Source organism: Grampus griseus, assembly GCF_964374135.1.
Source record: "Grampus griseus genome assembly, chromosome: X".
NCBI lineage: Eukaryota > Metazoa > Chordata > Mammalia > Artiodactyla > Delphinidae > Grampus > Grampus griseus.
In genome coordinates this window covers 114524862-114546611 of record NC_138999.1, presented here as the reverse complement: position 1 = coordinate 114546611, position 21750 = coordinate 114524862, and the positions used below count along the sequence as shown (strand labels likewise).

Below are 21750 nucleotides of genomic sequence, written 5' to 3'. Positions count from 1 at the left end.
GTATGTATTAAAAATAAGAAGTCGTAGCCCCTCTTTTCAAGGTACTCAGTACCCAGTAGTTGAAAACAACTGTTGCCTTTGTAGTTAGTTGCATGAGCTCTGGAAGATCATGAATTTATGGGAGGTCATGTCTTCCTCTGCGAGGTCATGAAATTCAATCAATGCTTGCCTTCCAATCTGCCCTTTGGTCACAGGGCTCCACAGGTGGAACGTATCAAACTCACCAGCCAAATTATGACTCTTAATTGGTGTTTCTTTTAAAGTGGATATGTCATTTGTCAAATGTTCAATGCAGGCGCAGGCCTAGCCCCAGGCAAAATTATGAAGTAGGAGAAGAATGCCAGATACGTAGGCTGCACTCAAATGTTTGTTGAAAAAAAAAGAATGAATGAGCCCTCCGTCCTTGAATCTCTCTCTCCCAACCCCCAGATCCACTAGGTGCCTTTTGAATTCTATCTCCTAAATATCTCCAGTAGTTTTTTCCCTTTCCAAGTCTCCTCTGACACAGGAGTTTATCATTTCTTGTCTGGATTATTTTCACAGCCTCTTGACTTGCTTCCAAACCTCTTCCTTCTCCAAGCCATTCTCCACAATGTTGCTGGAGAGATCTTTTCATGGGGCAAATAAGGTCATGTCACCTGTCTGCTTAGAGTTTCCTTAAGTGGTTCCCCAGGCTCCTTTGCATGGTTTGGGGACTCTGCATAATCTGACCCTTGCTTACCTCTGCTGCTGTAGCTCTTCTAACTCCCCAGCCTGAAACCATTACTTGCACCTCCCACCATCCCACTGGGCCATGCCAGGCTCTCTCCTGTCAGAATCTTTGTTCGTCCTGCTTCTTTTCCTTTGCCCCCCTTTCCCCCATCTTCTTTTCTCACCTCAACTCCTACTGGTCTTTCAAGCCTGAGTTTAGGGCATCACCCCCTCTGGGAAGGTTTCTGTGGCTTGCCTTCTCACCCTCTTAGAACTCTGCATTTGCCTCTATGTTAGCACTTACCACATGCTGTGTTAACATTTTTCTGTTTAGTTGTCTTTCCCACAAGACCTGTAGCTCTTTGAGGTCAGGTACCACAGGTTAATCTTTGTATCCCACTGTCTGTTTGTATCTCACAGTGTCTGGCATGTAGCAGCAATTCAAATATTTGTTACTGAACGAATGAATGAGCTCCTCGGCCACCTATCTTTCCTTTGCCTCTCTTCTCAGTCCACAAGTTCTGGCACACGACCTCTCCTCTCCGCCCCTGGCCTGGCTGGTACTCATTGGAGAATTCCTGGGGTGGAGGCTCTCCTTTTTCTTTCCTTACCTAAACCTGCTTTTACCTAGATCAGAGACAACACGATCAGATGATAAACTAATTCACACTGAGGTGTTAAATCATTTCATTATACAAACACTTATCGAGTTCCTGCTATGTGCCAGACATTGTGCTTAGGTGTGTGTGGGAGTCACAGAAAGAACCAGGGAGTTTAAGATCCCTACTTAGGAGCATATGGGTAATGACCAAATACATTCCTCCTCTGAGAGGTATCTGATTTTCAAAGAACTGGGTTTCAGATGATGACATTTAAACAGGAGAGGTGGGGATTTGGGTCTTGGAGACGTCTCAAGCAGGCTAGCTCTGGCTCAATGAATTTGCTGTGTGAAACAATTTTCTAATGAGTTAGGCTGACTTTAAGCCCCAGGTTATCTTGTTGTCACCAGTTATGCTTTGCTTCATGAAAGGTCACCAGGAGCTACCTTACAGGAGACAGATTTCATCCTGGGATCAGGTGACTTCTCTGACTTTGCGTGGTTCTATTAAATTAAATCTAGTAAGCCCCACGGGCTGTCAGACTTTTTAGGTACAGTATTCAAAGATGAGGCAGGCTGTGAACCTCCTGCCCCTCTCTGCCAGCGGTCCCCAGCTGCCCCTGAATGGGACTATTTGTGGGGTGGGTTTCCGAACCCGGCCAGAGCTGCGTTGGGAAAACGGTTCGAGGGAAGCTCCTCAGAGAACAGGAAGAGGAGGTGGATTTTGTGCGGAGGAGGAAGACCTCTTGCGAGGCTCTTGTGGCCAGAGACGAGCTGGACCGGGCTGGGAGGAGGGATACCTAAGCCAGGGACCCCCACGCACCCCCAAGGAAGGATGGAGAGGTTGCAAAAATCCTAAAGGGAAAAGCCCTCTCGGCTGTAGGCCAATGAGCGGCGGGAAGGAGGAGTGAGGCTGGGGAACTTCTCCCAGAGCCAGTCAGAGGGGACGGCTGCCGGGAAGCCAATCAGCGCGCCCGAGCCTGCAGCCCCTCTGCAGTAGTTATGCCAGAGCTTTCTGTGTAGAGCGGCGGCGAGCCGGCAGCTGGGCTGCGGGGCCAGGAGCCACCGCACGCGCTCCGCGTCCTCCTCTCGCGCCGCTCCTGCCCGGTCCCCGCGCCGCGGTGCCCCAGCAGTCCTCGCAGCCCCGCGCCCGCAGCCTCGCCGCGCGGCCGCCACCGCCCCCCGGCAGCGCAGTTCGCCTCGCCCCGCCCCACCCGGTCCCTCCTCGCCCCGCCCCAACCCGGTCAACCCCGCCCCGCCCCGAGCCGCCGAGCCGTTCCCGCCCTCGCCCAGCGCCCAGGTAGCTGCGAGGAAACTTTTGCAGCGGCTGGGTAGCGGCACGTCTCCCGCTCCTTAGGGCCACTGCCAGGCTTGCTGAGTCCTGGGACCGCTCTCGCCCCCGCTGCCACTCTCCCGCTCTCTTCTCGCTCCCGGCGAAGCAGGATGGCAGGGCCCGTGCGCACCGCGTGCTTGGTGGTGGCGATGCTGCTCAGCTTGGACTGCCCGGGACAGGCACAGCCCCCGCCGCCGCCGCCGCCGGACGCCACCTGTCACCAGGTCCGCTCCTTCTTCCAGAGACTGCAGCCCGGACTCAAGTGGGTGCCTGAAACCCCGGTGCCAGGTGAGGAGTCGTCCCTCGCGCGTTCCCCGCGCCCGGCGGTGAGCCAAGGGGCGCATGGTGGAGGTAACCCGAGCGCGCTAGTCCCACGGGGCCGCGATCGTGAGCCTAGCGGCCGGGCACCTGGGAGTGGTCGCCGTGCCCGGGCCGCCCGGCCAGGTCTCCCGAGAAAGGGAAGAAGGGTATATGTGGGCCGTGTCCGCATCTCCCAAGCTTGCTGGGCTGTCAGCGAAGGTGCGACTGGGAGGAACCGCGAGCATGGCCTTTCTAGCGAGCGCCCATTTTTGGGGGGAGGGCAGGAAGGCTGGAGCTGGTTCTCCCCGCCTCGGCGAACTGGCGCCCCACATCCTAGCTGGTGCCTCTGGAATTTGCCACCCTCGCTCGCACGTACGTGCCAGAATTTCAGCCTCAGCTGGACCGCGGCTCCGGCCATTCTTTCCCCAACCTGCCCTCACGCCCTCCTTTCCGCAGCCTGGGTTCCCGAGGCTCGCGGGCCCAAGTGCAGGCAAAGTTGAGGACAGATCTCCGAATCCGCAGTGGCAGGTAAAGACACACGAAGGGAAACTTTTGAGTAGGCAGGAGGGTCCCCCAAATGAGGAGGACTGAGGCTTTTCCTTCAAAACAGCGTCTCTTCTCTAGGCTGGCGAAATCGTTTCCAAAACCGGGCCGCTGGCCCGGGGAGCAGGAGTCCAAAGATGATTTAACTCCTCCCCTTCTCAAACTCATCTGCCTTCTTGACAGGCTGGACCCTGAAGGGGAGATGATTTTAGGTGGAGGAAAGTTTCTGAACGCTTGCCTTTTGTTCTGCACAATCAGGTCGTGTTGTAAGGGCATATTTTAGCCTTCCCTGAGCGCTGCCGCTGTCAACAGATGAATATTAATGGCCTTGTGTGATTGACTGTCCCACGGTTGGAGTCCTAAAAGCCTGCCTTAGAATCCAATTAGGACAAGTTGCTACACTGGCAATGCAGGCAAGAAGAGTCGGCTTCAAACAGGTTTATTTATCAGAGGTGCGCTCTAAGAAACGGCTGGCTGTATTCACAAACCGTAAGACGTTTGTGGCCTCCGGTGTCTCTTCGCCACCCAGGCATCCAGCGAGGCGCGCGTCCCGCGTTTCCGAGGGATCGGGGAGCAGCCCTCGCCAAAACTTGGCTCGTGGCTCTCAACAAGTCGGGGAGGCGGGCCTGATGGTTGGGCCAAGTTGTGAATGCGATGCGCGCCCTGTGGGCGCTGCCGGCGAGCGTTCACTAGCGGGAGGTTACCTAGGCAGCCAGCGCGCCCTCAGCCTTTTCTTTAGGTGGATGAAAAGAGCCGAGCGAGCCTGCTGTTTAGTTGCAAAGGTAATTGCTCACCCTTTTTGGTGACTGAAATGCGTTTGCGCATATGTTAAATATTGCTTTGCAGGATTTCGCTCTAAGGAAGGGTAGAACTACCTCTCCCTCTGTTTAGTGTTAATAACGTACCACGTGGGCGTGTGCAGGAGCCGTAAGGGGCAACCTATGAATCAGCTCCACAGAGCTGCAACAGCAGGCGAATCTCTCTCTCCCCTCGAAGTGCCCTGGTAATTAGCTTGGTAAGGCCAGAGAACATGCTTTTGTTGGTAATGTAAAAATTTGTCCTCACAGGATGAGCCCCCCCACAAGATGAATGGATCCAGGGTTGGAGCGGGGGCCACACTGGGCGGGTTTGAAGCCAAGGGGTGAAGATTGTGCTTAAAAGAGGAAAAAGACCAGAGGGAACGCACAGATACTCATTTAGCAACCCCCCTCTACACAGGCTCAAGCAGGAGCTCACCCTCCCTTGCCCTCCCCCAGCTCTCTGGCTGCCTGCCTCTTTGCAGCATCTGTATAAAAGTATTGGGAGGGCCCACACACTGTGTGTATGAGATTTGGCCTGGGCTCCCTCCTTCCAAGCACCCTTTACTCCTGGCCTAAGGATGGCCATGTTACATACAGAGAGCAGGGACTCGTAATGGAGATTTTTCATTTTCCTCAAGTATTTCCCAAACTCTATAGGAAAAATCCCTTTCCAAGGGTCTTTACCGTATAAACCCAACATTCCCTACTTCACTTCTGTTTAACAAACATATGCCCTGTTGAGCACCTTCTACGTGGCAGGCACTGTTCTGACTCACCCTGGAGCAAAGCCAAATTTCAAATATGGCGATACCCACACAGCTACCATATAGCCTGGATTTTCTGGGACGGTGCAGATTTCCAGTACTCTGTTCTGGCATGAAACCACATGTCCTGAATTTTAGTTGGACAAATATGGTCACTGTAGATATGGAAAGCATGGTAAAAATCCTAATGTCCGTGTGTGGAAAGAGCTCATCAGTATTTCAGAGAAGAGACGATAATGGCCGACTAAATACAATGGCAAGTGCATAATTTCAAAGTGAATAAATGTGTGATTTGCTGCTGTTGTTCAGTGGTTGGAAATTGAAAGAGAGCTGCAAATTATTTGATAGTTATGAACCATCGTGATGACCGCTTGACTTTTCTTTCCCATCTCTATTTTAAGCCGTGTTCATTTCTTCTGCTCCACTATATTAACTGCATTAAAGCTTTCTTTGTCCCAGATAAAACGAGATTTGGTCACAGTAAGGAGAAATCCTCAAGAATGTCTTGTCTCACTTAGGGGGAGCATGGGATTGACTGTTAACTTAGGCCATTAGCAGAATTGGGTTAGAGTGGATAAGGTACATTTCTTATGCTAATATGGATGAGACTAAATGGCATTTGAAATCAGCAGGCCTAAAAAATAAATCACTGGTGCTGAAGGACTACGCTAGACTTCCACAAAGCTGATCTAAAGCCTTACGATCTCACGTTCCCATGTCTTTTAGTGTTCAAAGGCACAGGATAGCAACTCTAAATAGCATGCCCCCCAAATCCATAGATCTTTTCGTACCCCACTCTTTTTTTTCCTAAGGATTTGTAACTTGGAAAGCACCACAGATGGAAACCAGGCACACAGAGTTAGCATTTGGCAGAAAAATCCATATAACTGACTTTCAGTGCAGCTCTTTTGCCCTTATTTAATTTAGAAAAATTCAGAAAAAAGCCAATGAGCTCATAAGTCTAGATGTTTATTTTGTTTTGCTTAACCTACCCACAGGCGCAATCAGGAATGGATACAATTTTAGGCGAGGAAAGTGAGCTAGTAATCAGACAACGATGTTTCCAGTTGTCTCAAGGGAATGTTACAGAAGTCTGAAAAAAAACTCCTCTAAACAAAAATCAAGTGTAATTCACTTTATGAATGCCATACACCACTTTTGTAGGGGTGGTGGTGAAGGGGACGGATGGGAATGAGAAAATCAAACAAACCGTGGTAGTGTTGCAACTCCCCAAAGACTGAGGAATCTTGCCTTAGAGGGCCTTGGAAAGTGCAAGAACCAATCCAGGAGGCCAAATGCCCGAATGGGTAAAAGGCAGCCTTGAAAAGCCAAAACTGACTTGGAGTTTCTCAAATAGATGAAACAACATCAAAATAAAAATCAACGTTCTCGAAAAGAGAGTTTGGTATTCGTTGTTATTGCTTTAGAGTATGAGAACTAGTAACCTCCTCCGGGTTGCCAGCTGTGGTTCCCCAATTAACTGGAAGCAGTTAGTGGTCCTAAAGTCAGGAGAGAAGAGTGAGGTGTGGGAGGGGTTTCTCTCCTCTGAGATTGCACTGGACAGTTGAGTGAGCAGGTGATTTGTTCAAACTTTGAAAAAGTTGTATCACCATGTGCTAACTTGGAGTAGTTTAGAGAACTCTCTCAAATGTGGTCTGAATATATTTATTACGCTAATCCTGGTGATCGGTAACGGGATGTTCTCAGAGGGAAGCATCGATCCGATTGAGGAGACGGCTGATGGTCGGTGGAGCGCCTTGGCCTGAAAGGAGTCTCAGACTGCCTGCTGCTTGGCAGGCTCTGTGTTAGGTTTTGGGGGTGCCGAGAGGAGTAAGACATAGTCCCTTTTGTCAAGGCGCTCACAGTCTAGTGGGGGAGCATACAAGTAAACAGGCTTCTCAGGAAACTTGTGGGATTAAATAGGGTGAAAAGGGCTAGAAAATACCTCCAGGAAATTGGCTGAAATGGTCACAATAGCCAGCCTGGGCAAGGGAAAAGAACTGACGAGATGAAGTGGGAGATAGGGAGAGGTCGCTTAATAGGGCCGCCATCTTAAAAAGTTTTCTTAATTCTTGGAGCAAATTCTGTTTGTAAGCATTAGGAAATAGAAGCATAAGAGGATTTTGATGGATGCTAGATGACACAGATGGTGTCAGTTTTGCAATGTGTTTTTTTTTTTCTTATGGGCTGGTAGGTTGTATCCAATATTTTGATGCAATATTTTTGAGCATTCTGCTGCTTCCATCTTTGGAGTTGCAATGTTTGCTGTTCACTGTAGCCTAGAAAAAGGCAGCTTATTACCAACCTGGGAGAAAAGAGATCTGGATTTGTCTGATATGAGACAAGGCAGAAAATATGTTCTCCTTAAATGGCAGTTATCAATAGGACCACGCCAACTGTAGTGTTTGATGCATATACAAAAGCATGGTTCTTAAGAGGTATCTTATTACTCATTTCTAAGAAAATTGAAGATAATCACTTATAACTTGTGCACACGATACATCATTTGGAAAGAATTTCACTGGGGATCATATTGCTCAACTGAAAAGTTCTGGCATGCTGAATTTGTACATTTTTGTGAATGCTTCCTTTTACTCTGATCTCTCGCTTTTTTTCTGCATATGGTTATTTGTATGTTTTAGATTATAAGCTCCTTAAAGGGAAAGCACTGTATTTGATGCAGTGTTGAGCACAATGCTAAGAGTACCATAGAGCATTTAGTAAATAATTGATAATAGAATTTCTAGATCGTTATGTATTCTTCTATGAAACTCTCAAATACTTTCTTAAGCTAGATCTCATCTTACTTATTTGAAAAGTCTAAGTCCAGATTTTTATGAGACATTATTGGGGTATGTGGACAAACTTTTCAAGCTGCATATATTTTGACCGGAGACTGGTTCGGGCTTACCTCAGTTAGCTGGCGACTCTTACCATCAGGCAGTGTTTATGAATGTTGAGTACCCAGAGAACAAATTGAAATTAGCAACATTGTTATGACTGCCCTAGTATCGTTAAAGATCACCAATTATAGCACATAAATTGTAAGACATCTCTTAAATCAGACTCTCTTTGATTTAATGTCAGCTAGACCTTTCTCACTAATGTTGACATTACCATATTTGGGAGTTGAGCTGTGACACATGCATGGACCTGTTGATGTACCTCACAGGTTTCTGTAACCTGGGATCAGAATTTGTGCACAGGCTCAATTCCAGAGACCATACCAGGAGCCAGCATCTCTTCAGCCCTAGCTGAGCTTCTAAGCAGGTTTGATGTTTTTGGTAATCTAGGGTCTAATGGAAAGTGTGGGCAGAAAAATCCCCCAGTCATCTGCCCATATTTAGCAAATTGTCAGGCTTGAAACAGGATCCCCAGCACTCCATTAAGCAATGAGCATCAGAAAATAGTGTCCAAGTCGTGGGCCCCGGACTGGCTTTAGAGACAGCATAAAGTAATGGGAATTTATCTTCTGAAACGTAATGACAGGAACACTGCGATTCACACAGCAACCCGAAGGTGAGCATATCAGCAGAGAAAATGTGCATTTTGAAATGCTGTGTGTGAGGGGAAAACGCTCACTGGGACCTTATAGTCTCACTTGAATACCTTGTTGAATATACAAAGTAAAGTATTAGTTCTCTTCTTCGAATTAGGCCAATTAAATATTAATTATCCAAGTGCTAATTATTAGGAATACTTGTTTGCCATTTTTAAACAAAAATGACTCCGCATTGATTAACAAGGAAGGTACTTTCACTTTTGCCTCTCTATGTGTGTAGCTACATGAAGCCTTATTTGAGACTTTGTATTTTTTCTCATGAGGAAAAAGGAGTCAATGTTAGGACCCAAATGCTTTGCTAGTGTTCTGAACAGTTAATTATGCCTAGTAGCTGAAATTGTATTTATATGCTAGATTAGTAAATCTACTAAGCTCTTTGAAGTATACTTAATAGGCTTATATTGATAAATAATTGATAGGAAGAGAGATAAAATACTAGTGAAAGTGGCAGTAAAAAGGAACAGAGAAGTTAAAGCCATTATAAATGAAATTTCCACACACTGTATTCCAGCCGTTCACCTGAAAGATGTACATTTCTCAGAAGTGATGATTTTGAGAGTATTCTGTATTTTTCAAAATTTCCACAATGAAGCATGCATTTATTTCTTATAAATTCAGCAAACTTTGAGAGTAGAATTTTAACTGGCCTTTTGAATATAAGTTTATTACTGGAAAATTAGAAATCCTTATTATGGTATCTTTAAGGTATGTGTTTGTGATCATCTGTATCTCCCTACTAGACTGTGATCTCCTCAAGGTTATAGGGGCTGTATTTTATGTATCTTTGTATCGTCAGTGTCTAGCATAGTGCATAGTACAAATAATAGGTACCCCATAAATATTTGTAGGCTAAATGAATGAATGGAATTATAAATGTAACCATAAAATTTCCGTAAAACCAATATTTAAGTAGTTGATTCCTTTTTACCAATATACTAAGGTTTCTAAAAAAGTAACTACTTTTTCAGGTCAAAAATCCATTTGTTGTCTATGGGTAAGTGATAAAGGACATTGACTTAATTCATTTGGCTGTACTATAACTCCCTGGAAAAAGTAGACTAGCCAAGTCTTACAAGAGGTAAGTAGCTTGTGCTTGTTTACAAGGTTATTTTAAGTAGTTTAAAAATAAATATATTTACGTATACGTAAATGCATATATTTATTTTCACTTTACAGATCTGTGGTATTTAGTGTGAAAATAATGCAACTGGTTACAGAAGCATACACTAAATGTATATAAGTTTTCCCTCAGTGTTTGGTGTTTCTTACCTATAACATCAAACTTCATAAATGTACATGGAAAAGGACATAATCCAAAGTGGGTTTCAGCCATGGGAATTTTATTGGAGTAGTCTAAAGGGCCTCCTGAGAGTCCTCTTAATTTCTGTATGCATTAGGGCATACTTTCAAAATTGGCCAGTGATGACCCATCGGGAGTTCTTTCAGATACAGGCCCAAGTAGGAAAGAGGGGAAAAGAGAAAGAAATGATGATCATTTAAAAATAATGTTAGAATTCTATTTGCGTAGTTTCCTTCTTAATTATGGTTCTCTTCCCTCTCTCCCACACTCTGCGTAATACATACTTCCAGTATGTGTTCTGGCATCCTGGGATTCTCCATTGCTCTTTGTCAGATTTTGGTCTGGATGATTGAAGCTGAGGGAAACGTGGTGAAGAGAGGAAGAGTTAGGGTGATGGATACAGGGAGTAGGTTAAGAGCCCTCATTCTGGTATATATCAGAAAGTTAACTGGCACATAACAGACGGAAAGGATTGGAAAACATTTGAACGTGGAAATTATCATGTGTGCAGAGATAATACAGAGATATGCCCTAATTGCATTCGGTTCCCAGAATTACCTTATTTATACTTCTTACTTAGTATCCATGTTTTTTGAAGTCCATAGTTTATTCATAGCCTCTGACAGACCCTATGCCCATTGAATGTAGGAGCCATGTTTGATTGTCATGGTATCCTCTAGAGTGGCGAGTAGAGTGCCTTGTACAGAGTTATTATTAAAGGTTGGAATGACTATAAGAATAAATACCTAAAGACATATTCTAGAGGACTTGATCACTGTCAAATGAGGTCCTAGGATGGCATATACCTAGAGAATGACTGATTCTCTGAATGTATCATTTTCTAAACTGATCTGCAGCAGAGACTGAGGAAGGGGGGGTGGTGAAGTTGAAGCATATTTCTCTATTCTCTGTGGCCCTGGGAGCCTTGTTGCCCCTCTTTCAAAACTAAAGTTTGAGGAGGAAGTGACAAGTAGAGAGAGATTTTAGCTGCAGCTTTATCTAAATGTGGTATTTGCATATGTTTTACATATATATTCATAGATTATACATATGTATGAATATATATTTCTATTATTTTGATAGCAACAATTAGTAATTATGTGTTATTTAAACTGTTTGAAAGTTGTGAATTGCTACTCTTAGCAGTGGGTGGTCTTTCACAATCATACCCTACATTTGTGTCATGAAAGCTTTGCTTTTATATATCTTATGTACAAACAATGCAACCACTCAAAGTGTCTGCAGGTTCTGAGTGCCACAGATCTGCTTGGTTCCACACACACACACACACACACATTTGTATACTCATACATACACACATATAAAATATCCCTACAACTGTACCCCCTTAATAATCTAGAGAATAAGCCTAACCTACACTGGGAAGAACTGGGGGGTACAGCTTTTCAGAGCCTGAGTAAACCATTTTCAGTTGGATTGGCCCCAAATTGTTGCAGAGCTAATTGCCACTGATATCATAGAGCTACTGCTCATTTATAAAGTTCCATCATTTCCCTAAGTACAGAGGCGTGATCCTTGTTGAAGTAGTGATGGTTAACCCATACTGTGAATTTGGTTCATTTTGGAGAACTACTTCTAGCACTGGCTAGATTGCGTGTTGAGCTCCGTAGAAATGAGACTGTGACCCAAGAGGCACTTCAAGTTAGGTTTCATGGAGTGATTTTATTGGGGAACCACATTTAACTGTTTTGGAAAACAGATGGAAATTGTCAGAAAATGAACCTACTAATAATGAACTTTATATGCTATCTCTGCATAAATATTTAAAAGTTTTCCATTCATTCTTTGCTTCAACCAACATTTATTGAGCACTGATTCTATGCCAGGTACTGAGCTGATGAATAAGATAAACCATTGCTTAGGGAGGGACCCAGTAAGGAAAACCATGGATGTCAAGGCAGCATGATGAGCTGGGTGCCCAGTGGGGATCTGGGTGCTGCTGAGCTATGGAAGAGGGTGCCTAGTTGCCTTAAGTGGGCTGTCCTGTACGGTATGTGCAAAGGTACAGATTTAAGAGACAAAATGACATATTTGTTGTATTGGACTAGTTTGGCTTGTTTGGAGTACAGATGTGGGGAAAGTAGAGGAAAGATGAAAAAGAAAAGTAGGTAGGAGATGCTGAGGAGTTTTGTTGGACTGTATCCAAGGCTGGTGAGGAGCCATGAAAACATCTTAAGAAGAGGAAACGCCATTTAGGATGGAGGATAAGTGGGGAGTGAGTGGTGGCAGGGAGTTTTAATAATACACGTGAAAAGCCAGGGCAGTAACTAGGACAGTAAAAGATAAAGTTGAGAGAATAGAGGAAGTAGAGTAGACATGACTTGGTGACTGGTTATGAGGACAGAAGGGAGAGTCTAGAACTTCTAGTTTTGCGGGGTGGTGAGGCTACAGCAGATAATAGGTGCTTAGTAAATATTTGTTGAATAAATGAGTGAAACACAGGAGGAACATATTTTTGAGGGGTGAAATAATGAGTTTGATTTTCAACAGGTTGAGTTTGAGGGGTCCTTTGACCATTGAGGCAGAAATGTCTGGTAGGTAGTTGAGGTTGTGTGTTGGATAATAGAAGAGAGAGCAGTCAGGGCTGGAGATAACATATTTGGACATTGTCCGCATGTAGATGGTAATTGAAAACTGGGGATAGATGAGATCACTGGGAAAGAGTGTATATACTCTTCTGGAGTTCAGGAGAAGCATAGTTGGGACTCATCGACATATAGGCTCAAGTTGGAAGTCATGGGTGTGGATGATATTTTCCAGGCTTTTGCATGTGACATGTCTTAAAATGTGTTTTGCCAACATCTGGCGAGTTTTTTTAAAAACTGCCAAAGACTTTAAGAACTCTTTTGATTAAAAGTATGAGTATATGTTGTCATAGTCCAAGACTTTGCAAATAAGATAATGTACTCCAACACACACACACACACACACACACACACACACACACACACACCCCACACATACTTCTGTGTAGAAAAATACATTAGAATCAACGGATCAGATTTCTATTATTTTTGATAGCAATAATTAATAATTATGTGTGTCATTTAAACTGTTTGAAAGTCGTTGTTACTCTTAGCAGTGGGTGGTCTTTCACAATCATACATTACATTTATGTCTGGAAAGCCTTGTTTTTATATATCTTATGTGCAAACAATGCAGCCACTCATAAAGTGTCTGCAGGTTCTGAGTTCCACAGATCGGCTTGGTTCCAACATGTAGGCCCCTCTGGCTCTCCCCCTTTGGAGAAGGAATGCTGTAATACTGTGTAGCTTTGGAGCTCTGGTCTCTATTCCATTTCAGACTGGGCCATGCTGGCTAGCCTTTGAAACATGTGGTTCCAAGCAAATACTAGGAATACTTGTGTAATTGGGCTGATCTTTACTTAAGTGTCTATGGGGATGTGATATTTTTTTTTTGGTTGGTTGGGGGAGAGGATTGTATAATTTTCTGTTTCTCTGGCATAATGGTTTCTTTAATTTCCCTGTTCACGAGTTTACCTTCATCAGGGTATCTATTTTCATTCAACATAAGCTTGAAACTCCTTGTTCTTAGGTAGATTTTTTGAGGCTACTTTTAGGTTGATGGAATAGTTTGGAAGGGCCACAAGTGAAGAGCATGAAAACTACAATTTACTGAGTGCCTACTACGTGTCAGTTGTTTTATATTTAATCTCTCATGTAATCTACACAGCAAAGCTGAAAGGTAGGTGATGTCATGTCCGTTTTACAGATGAAGAAATTGAGGCCCAGAAAGGTTTACTTTCCCAAAGGTTGTGTAAGTGGTGGAGCCAGGATTTATTATACATCCAGATTTGTCTCACTCCATAGCTCATGCTCTTTCCAGTGTACACATTGGATTACGAGGGGAAGGAATATGGTCTGGATATAAAGTCTTTGACTTAAATTCCCACACTCCTTTGACTTTTGAGATATTGTACACGCTGGGTTCCCCTCCTACTTGTAAAACTGATTCTTTCTTTGCTTGTTTACGCTCTTCCTCCCACCCTTTATTAGATGCAAGTGTTCCAGTGGCGTTTGTCCTTTGCCCTTTCTGTTCTCTCTTTGTTCATTCCCACAGCCATTCCCATGACTTCATTATCTTCGCTGCTTGAATGACTCCTCCATCTCTTCCCAACCTGACCTCTTCCTTGCTGTCCAGTTCAGTATTTCCCGGTTTCCTGCTAGATATCTCCATCCAGAAGTCCTGCCAGCACTTCACTTTCAACACAGTAAAAAATTAGTCCATCATTTTCTTTTCCTATCTGCACAAACCGGCCTCTCTCCAACATTCTGTATTTCTGGTGATAGCATCTCTGCTTGGGACCCAACTTGAAACCTTGAAATCATCTTTGACTTTTCTTTTTACACATCTCACATCCAAATTAAATGGCCAAGTCCTGCGAGTCTCCCTCCATCATGCCTCTCACTCTTATCCTGTTGACATGTGTGCCCTCTATTTAAGCATAACAGGCTGGCACTCGTTGCTGAAAGGACCCTGTAGTTGTCTGTCTCCCAGCCTCTGCTTACAGACCACCTGACTGTCTTCCTCTCATCAGTGCCTGCTGCCGTCTTACCCACTTTTCAAGGTGTCAGTACAATGTCATCTTCTTCATGAATCACTTCATGTTTCCCCATGACTAGATGTGATCCTTTCTCCCTTTGAACCCTGCTATCAGTGAACTTCTCCCATGGCCTTGGTTCTCCTTTGCTCTCATTTATGTACTTTTCTCTTCTTACTAGAGCCTTGCTCGTTAAAGTGTGGCCCATGTACCAGCAGCATCAGCAGCATCTGGGAGCTGATAAGAAATGCAGAATCTTGGTTCAATCCGGGGTTTCGGCACCAAAAAAAAAAAAAGCAGAATCTCAGATGCCATCCCAGACCTACTGAATCCGAATTTGTATTTTTTAACAGCATTCCCCAGGTGATTTGTAGGCAAATGTAAACCCCTTGTGGGTAAGAACCTTGCACACTTAAGAGAGGGTCTTGCTTGTAATAGATCATTGTTCTTTTGATTTCTCAAGTTTGTGCTGTGCCTCAGCTGTTTATTCATTGATGGGGATGGGTGGAGTCGGGGAGGATGGGAGGAGGGGGAAGGAGAGAGAGAGATTCAGAGTGTTGGGGGGAGAGGGAGAGAAGGAAGGAGCATAAGAAAGTGAGAATGGGTGGGCTAGAGAGAGCCTACGGGATCTTTGCTCATTTGCTAATAACTTCGTGACAGTTTGAAAAACAGTCTTTGCTCCCCTAGATGGATAGAACCTCTAGTCTAGGCCTTGGCTTAATTTAATGTGGCCAGAGGCACATACGAATTGAGATCATTTTGCTCTTACCCTAGGGAACTATTGGTTTCCCACGTCCTCTTTTACTGGCATTCTGAGGTGTGTCTTCTCTGGCCACCCCCAGAAGTCAGAGTGGAGCTCCCGAGGAGTTTCAGAGAGCCATGGGAGAACTGTGCTGAGTGTTTCAAATAGTCCCTTCTGTTTTCAGAAACAGATTTTCTGCTTTGTCTTCAAACTTCAAAGTCTATTTCTGAAATAAAGGTTTATTTCCCCCCATGGAATTCTGAAGGTTTTATACAAGTGTTAATTTCGAAAACCCAAGTCATTTCTTGCCTTTGAAACTTCAGTACTGTGGGTCAATTTAATAACATTGCCTGAAGGTTCTTTTGGCCTTCAAAAGCTGTCAGATTGCCTTTTTGTTCTTTGAGAGAGTAAGGTTGCCTCATTCGCAAAGCCTGAAGGTGATATTGGAACCAACATTTATTCAGTCATTTGTAGTCTTCCCCCACCCCTCAACAATATCCAGTTTTATTTTCAAGTTAGGTCCTAGTGGCCATGAGATGTTTTACCAACTAACAATTTTGGGAAAATTCCCCAAAAGCTCATCAACATTTCATAGAGTGGTGATAAGAAGTGTAGCCCAAGTTACTGTGATGCCCACGGTAAGGGGAAGAGTGGGTCCCCCCTTCATCGTCTGTTGGCCTGCTCCCCGTCTTCCCTTTTCGCCTTCCTCTTTTCCACCCTCACACTCTCTCAAGTGGTTATAGTTTAGAACAGAAGGCGTTTTATGGTTTGTTATATTTATTGAATGCTTTTGTGTTTCTCGTTCTCTTAAAAAAATAGATGAGTGGAAGGTTTTATATTTTCCTCTCTATTTTAAGTTGTGTTTCCTTTTCCTATAGGTCCTGATTTCCTTCTCTCCCCTCTCTTCCCCCATCTTCCCCTGCCTTCTCCACATCCGCTTGCCCTCAGTGATCCTGGAGAGAAAACAGGCTTTGCATTTCTGCCCACATATTTGGGTACCTGGTTACTTCTCTTGGGATATTGTGAAATTCAATTCCTTAGTTTGGAAATGAAGAGGTCTAAAATATGCACTGATGCATTTACATTCCTCTTTCTAAGAACTCTGAGTATTTAAAAGGCTTTTTGTACAGATAGGACAAGGCTAAATATATCTGACTTGAATACCTCAGATCCTTGCAATGTAGCTTACATTCTCTCTCACTTTGTCATAATTCTCAATGAATGCAAATTGCATCTCTGTTCTTAGAAATCTCTTTTCTTACACTGAATGCCTTTCCTTTTTCTAAATATAAGGGAGCCCCTTTGAAAGACTGCTGCTGTGGGGTAGAACTGACACCTACCTTGTAGGCTAACCAAATTGTAGCCTGCTTTTCCCTGATGAAATTATCACGTTTCAGGACATTGTTTCATTTGTAGGATTTTAGTGTCCTAGTTTCAAATTTGACTACAGGTTAGAGAGTGTATTCCAGTTGGAGTATTCCTTGGTATTTTTTTCTTTGTGTTCACACTTTGGGGATCTTTGGTTTGTCCTGTATCTATTATCTCCTCCAAGCTTGGCCAAGGTTGTTAGGTTATGCAGTTATGTATAAATATTTAACAAGATAAGTTAGACAAAATGTGCTTAAAGATACTTTAGCCCCTCCATCCCCCCACCTCCGCACTGCCCGGGCCCCAGCTCAGTTTTTGTGTGGACTCACAGATGGTTGCTTTATCTCAGATGTTTAGATTTGGAGGACATTCCTTTGCACTTTGCTTGATGGACACAGTGAAATGGAAGCTTTTCAGTCAATCTTGCCTACCAAAATGGTAGCACCAGTAACAGATAACATTAGCCTCCTCTTCCTTTTTTTTTTTTTCTGACCAGTTATCCAAACTCCCCTAAGCCAGAGAGTTTTAAGTATGAGATTGTGTGTTTTTTAAGAAAATATTTTGGATAAAGGCTAATGTTCTCAAGTCAGGAATAACAATTAGTACCATTCATTAATCAGGGGCATGTTTTGACTTTGAGTCCTGGCTAGGAAATATAAACTGTGAAAGTCACACGTATATATGAACCTCAGGCAAATTTATGACTTGTCAGCCTTTTAAGGTTAAATTCTTAACCCCAAATTGGGGCTGGCTTTATATGTGGAGTTTGGCACATTCCTCTGGGCCACTGAACAGCCCCCTCCCTGAGCCTTTTGCTTAACAGCAGCTAATGGCCTAATGAGCAAGAAGGATTTCTGCCTCTTATCAGCTGCCTAAACAGCAACAGGAAGGCTGATATACAGAGTGTAGGTCAAAACCTGAGTTCTTGAACCAAAAAACTACAGGGTCAGTTGAAAACCCTGGATACGTGGCATCTCTGTAGTCATCAATACCAGTCAGGAAAGGAACTGGACACTTGAGTTCAAACAAATAGTAATAGTTGTCCAAAGTATGAACAGTCTAATTAATTTTGCTAGTAGTTCTTTCCTTCTTTGTTTAGCTCTTCTATAAATAGCCTTCATATAGTCTTTAATGAGCTTTTGGTTTGTGCCTGGAGGTTGTTATGGTCATGTGGCCAGAGTGTCTGATTGTCAGATGGTGATGATGGAGGCAAGGGTATTTATGTTCTGGCCCAGATTTTGGAAGGGGCTGCCAAATAAACGTAAATAGATATCTACTACTACTTTTATTTCTTTTTAAACTGAGTTTTTGAATAAATATGCGCTCACTCGCATGGAGTCAGGGAAACCTTGGTGCTTCTTCCTACTCTACTCAGACCTTTAGAGTCATTGCTTGTTTCTTAGATCCACTTGGAATCCAGGCCCAGACTCGCATAGAATAAATAAATATTTTAGGGTATTCTGTGCCCAATCATAGTGAAAGCCCCTTGACTTTCATCTTCTGCATTTGCATTTTTTTCAGAGACAATAATGCAAACATTTTTTTCAGATTCTGTTCTGTTATTGAAAATCCTATTTACATAAACAGGCATTGTTGTGGCTTAGGGAAGAATGTGGGGTCCCATTCCTTAGCTCCTTGTATATCTTTGCTAAGGCTTGTCTAAATAGAAGTAATGACGCTTTAGTCTAAGCAGCTTTTCTCATTTAGGTAAGCAGGGCGGTTTGAAATTTCAGTTTACTCGATAATTGAGTTTCTTCTTAATTATTTCAGGCATGCAGGTTGCTCTCTTGATAGTAAAGACCCTAAAAATCTAGTAATCTCCTCAGGCATCCATTTGGTAATAAAATCCTGTGCATTTTCAGGGGTTAATTTTCATGACAATTGTGCACCCCTCCCTACCCTCAACCCAGCCTCCACCCCTGGAAAAATTCTGCTATCTTTTAGGGTTTTGGTCGCACATTTGCAAAAAAACACTTAAAACTATATATAAGGATGATGCTGGAATTACTGGATCTAGAGAAAACTTAAATGTATTCAGATTCATGCTCATTACACAACTTTCATTTAGGGTTTTTAATAGCCGTGTCATATTTCTCAGAAAATCATCTGCCCGGCTTTGCCAGGCTTGGTTTTCTGCCCTGAATGAAAAACTGAAGATCAGCAAAAGCGGAGCCTAACTATCCCCTATTCTATCCTTTTTCACAACAACAACAAAACAAACAAACAAACAAAACAAAACAAAAAACAAAGAAAGAAAGAAAAAGAAAAGAAAAAGAAAAAAAATCTCAGAGGTCATCTGGTGTAGAGTGAGGTGGGGAAAAACGTTAAAAAAACCCCAAACAACTCAAGCTGCCTTCACATCTGCTAGTCATTCCCACTGCTGTGAGTTCAATTCAGCAAGTTTTTATTGAGCACCTGTGGTGGGGGCAGTGCTAATAATCATTAACATTTATTGAGCCAGGCGCTATGCTGAGCCCTTTATGGGCAACATCCCATTTAATCCTCACAATAGAACTACCAGGTGGGTGTTATTATTTCTCCCATTTTACAGATGAGAAAACCGAGGCTTACAGAAGTTTAGTGACTTGTACAAGGTCAAATAGCTACAAAATGAATTAAATCCACTCAATCTGGTTTCAGAACCATGTTCCTAATCACTACTCTTGTGGTGGGCTCAGCATTTCTGGGGATTACTTCTGAAACCAGTTTTGAGAACCCAGTATGTGTGAGATGCTGGGGATTCGAAGAAAAAAACTCCCCTCTCTCTGTTCTTGGTGGGGGAGGCAGACATGGAGACAGATGAGGACCATGCATGGAGGGTCTCCGTATCTGTTGAGCGGAAGGAGGAGGGCCTTGGAAGAGCGATGGCTTGAATCTGTGGGAATGCTGCGTCCCAAATGCAGCTCAGCAGCCTGGGGTCACGGGCATTCGATTTTCCCGTTCAGTGAAGGTTATCGTCTCTGAGTTGAACTGCCTCAGTGACTGCATCAAACTGTTTCCATCACTGCCCTAGTTGACTGTAGCCTCAGCTACCTTGAACCCCGCACTCCTTAGACATACATAGGCGGTCAGCATGGTTTTGGGAGAACTGGCTCCATGGTTCCCATGTCATTTCTACTTTATTTCAGTTCTTTCTTGAAAACAAGTAAAAGTTAAATGAGGCAGACATTCCCAAACGAAATTGCTGCAGTCTTGAGAGCTGGTGGCTTTCAGGAGGCAGGTCAGACTATACTACTAGCAGCCCACAGGGAGATCCTGGATCTGGTGGCTTTCAGGAGGCAGGTCAGACTATAATACTAGCAGCCCACAGGGACATCCTGGATCTGGTGGCTTTCAGGAGGCAGGTCAGACTATAATACTAGCAGCCCACAGGGAGATCCTGGATCCAGGCTTGGTTCTTACAGCTTGATCTGGAGCCCTCCTGGCACTCCCTCTTGGAACCCACGCTGGGCTCTGGAGAGCTCTGTATCTGAATCACCCCCAGCTTGACAGGAGAATGAAGTTACTATTAGAAATTTTTGAGTTTTTCGGTGAAATCATGGGAATGGAAGGCAAATCCCCAAATTACCTGTTTGGTAATTTATTTTTGTTTTTCATGGCTCCCAAAGAAAGCAAGGAGGAAAAAAGTCACTACTGAGCATCATTGAAAACTCTTTTATGTGTTGCATTAATGCAACTTAAAATTTCCTCAATTTTAGGAAACATTTGGTTCAGGGTAAAGTGAATTCACCAATGTGTGTGTGTGTGTGTGTCTGTGTGTGTTTGAAACCATATCCTTTAGTTTCCAATCTCAGCTTACCCAAAACTCCTTGTGCCTCCAAGTTTCTTATAGCTGCTTTGCAGTGGTTTGCTTGCCAATTCCCCTCCCATGCACTTTCTCCTTCATTAAATCTCTTCCACAGAAGGGGTTGCCACCAAGTCTAGACTTCAGTAACAGGCAGGAGGAGGGCCAATTAGTGAAGATTTTGATTCATATTACATGAGAGTGGGGGAGGAGAAGGAGGCGGAAAATCTGTTCTCCTCAGTCCTTCAGATACTCAAGTTCTAACACAACAGTATGATGAAGTTGTATAAAATTACTGGAGCATTTACACAGCTAGTCCCCAAGATGGCATAAATGCCACAGCACTAGAGCATGTCAGTGTAGACACTCAGATCAGCTGAAGGATAGGAAAAAGGAAAAGATCAATAACGTTGTTTCTCACTCAGGGATCAAGAGTGAGTGTTTGATTTTCTTTTGGTTGCATTTTGCTCAGGTGCAGTGTGTATGTTGTACTAACAAGGCAACCGACTCCTTTTTCCACAGGTCCCTATCATGGGGAAAGGGGAAAGATAAAATAGAGGGCACAGATTATTTACAGCAGCTGAGAAAGTAATTACAAGGTGCAATGGCTTGAAACTGAAATTTAGGTTAGCCATTAGAGCTGGGAGAAGCATCTTAACAGTAAGGGCAATTGGACATCAGAAAGATTTGCCTGAGAGCTGGTTAAACAGCGTCTCCAGAAGTGCTGGAAGACTAGGGCAGGTGTAATGTGAAGAGAAACTCCTACCAAATTCAGGGTTGGGCTGGAGGCCCAGACTGATAGGCATATTCCGTTGCTGCCCAGCTCTCTTTGTGATTATTTGATTGCTAATAGCTTAAAATGCTTTTTTTCATGTATACAAAATACACCTAATTTATCAGGCTTAAGAAAACAAACATTGTTTTTTGAATTTTGTTTTATTTTTTAAACAGCAGGTTCTCGTTAGTTATCTGTTTTATACACATCAGTGTATACATGTCAATCCCAATCTCCCAATTCATCCCACCACCGCCCCCCCATCCCCGGCCCCGCTTTCCCCCCTTGGTGTCCATACGTTGAAAACAAACACATTTGAGCAGCGAGAATGAGGCATTTGGATTAGTCTGAGCACCCTCCTAACAGACTTTCTGGAATATGAACCAAGGACTGAGGCAATGTTGTTATTTTTTTGCTTCTGCAAGACTTCCGTTTTGTAGTATGGGACTATGCTGTTAAAGTAACATTTGGGCTTCATCAATATGACTTTCTCAAGGCTGAGCATAGATAAAATTTGGTTTTGGCCCCTTTGATCTTTTTGCAATCTTTCCCTTTGACATCGCCCCATGTCCCTATCCAGGTGTGCTGGGTTAACTCCCCCACCACACC

The 21750-nt window shown here is 43.7% G+C and overlaps 1 protein-coding gene across 1 annotated transcript in view; it reads left to right on the top strand.

Moving 5' to 3' along the window:
* The first annotated feature begins 2583 nt into the window (after positions 1-2583).
* GPC3 (glypican 3) overlaps positions 2584-21750 on the top strand; it is a 442885-nt gene continuing 423718 nt past the window's right edge. The window contains exon 1 of the mRNA XM_082681955.1: positions 2584-2909. Coding sequence (XP_082538081.1) covers positions 2732-2909 — 178 coding nt within the window. The 5' untranslated portion in view covers positions 2584-2731. The remainder of the gene's footprint in view (positions 2910-21750) is intronic.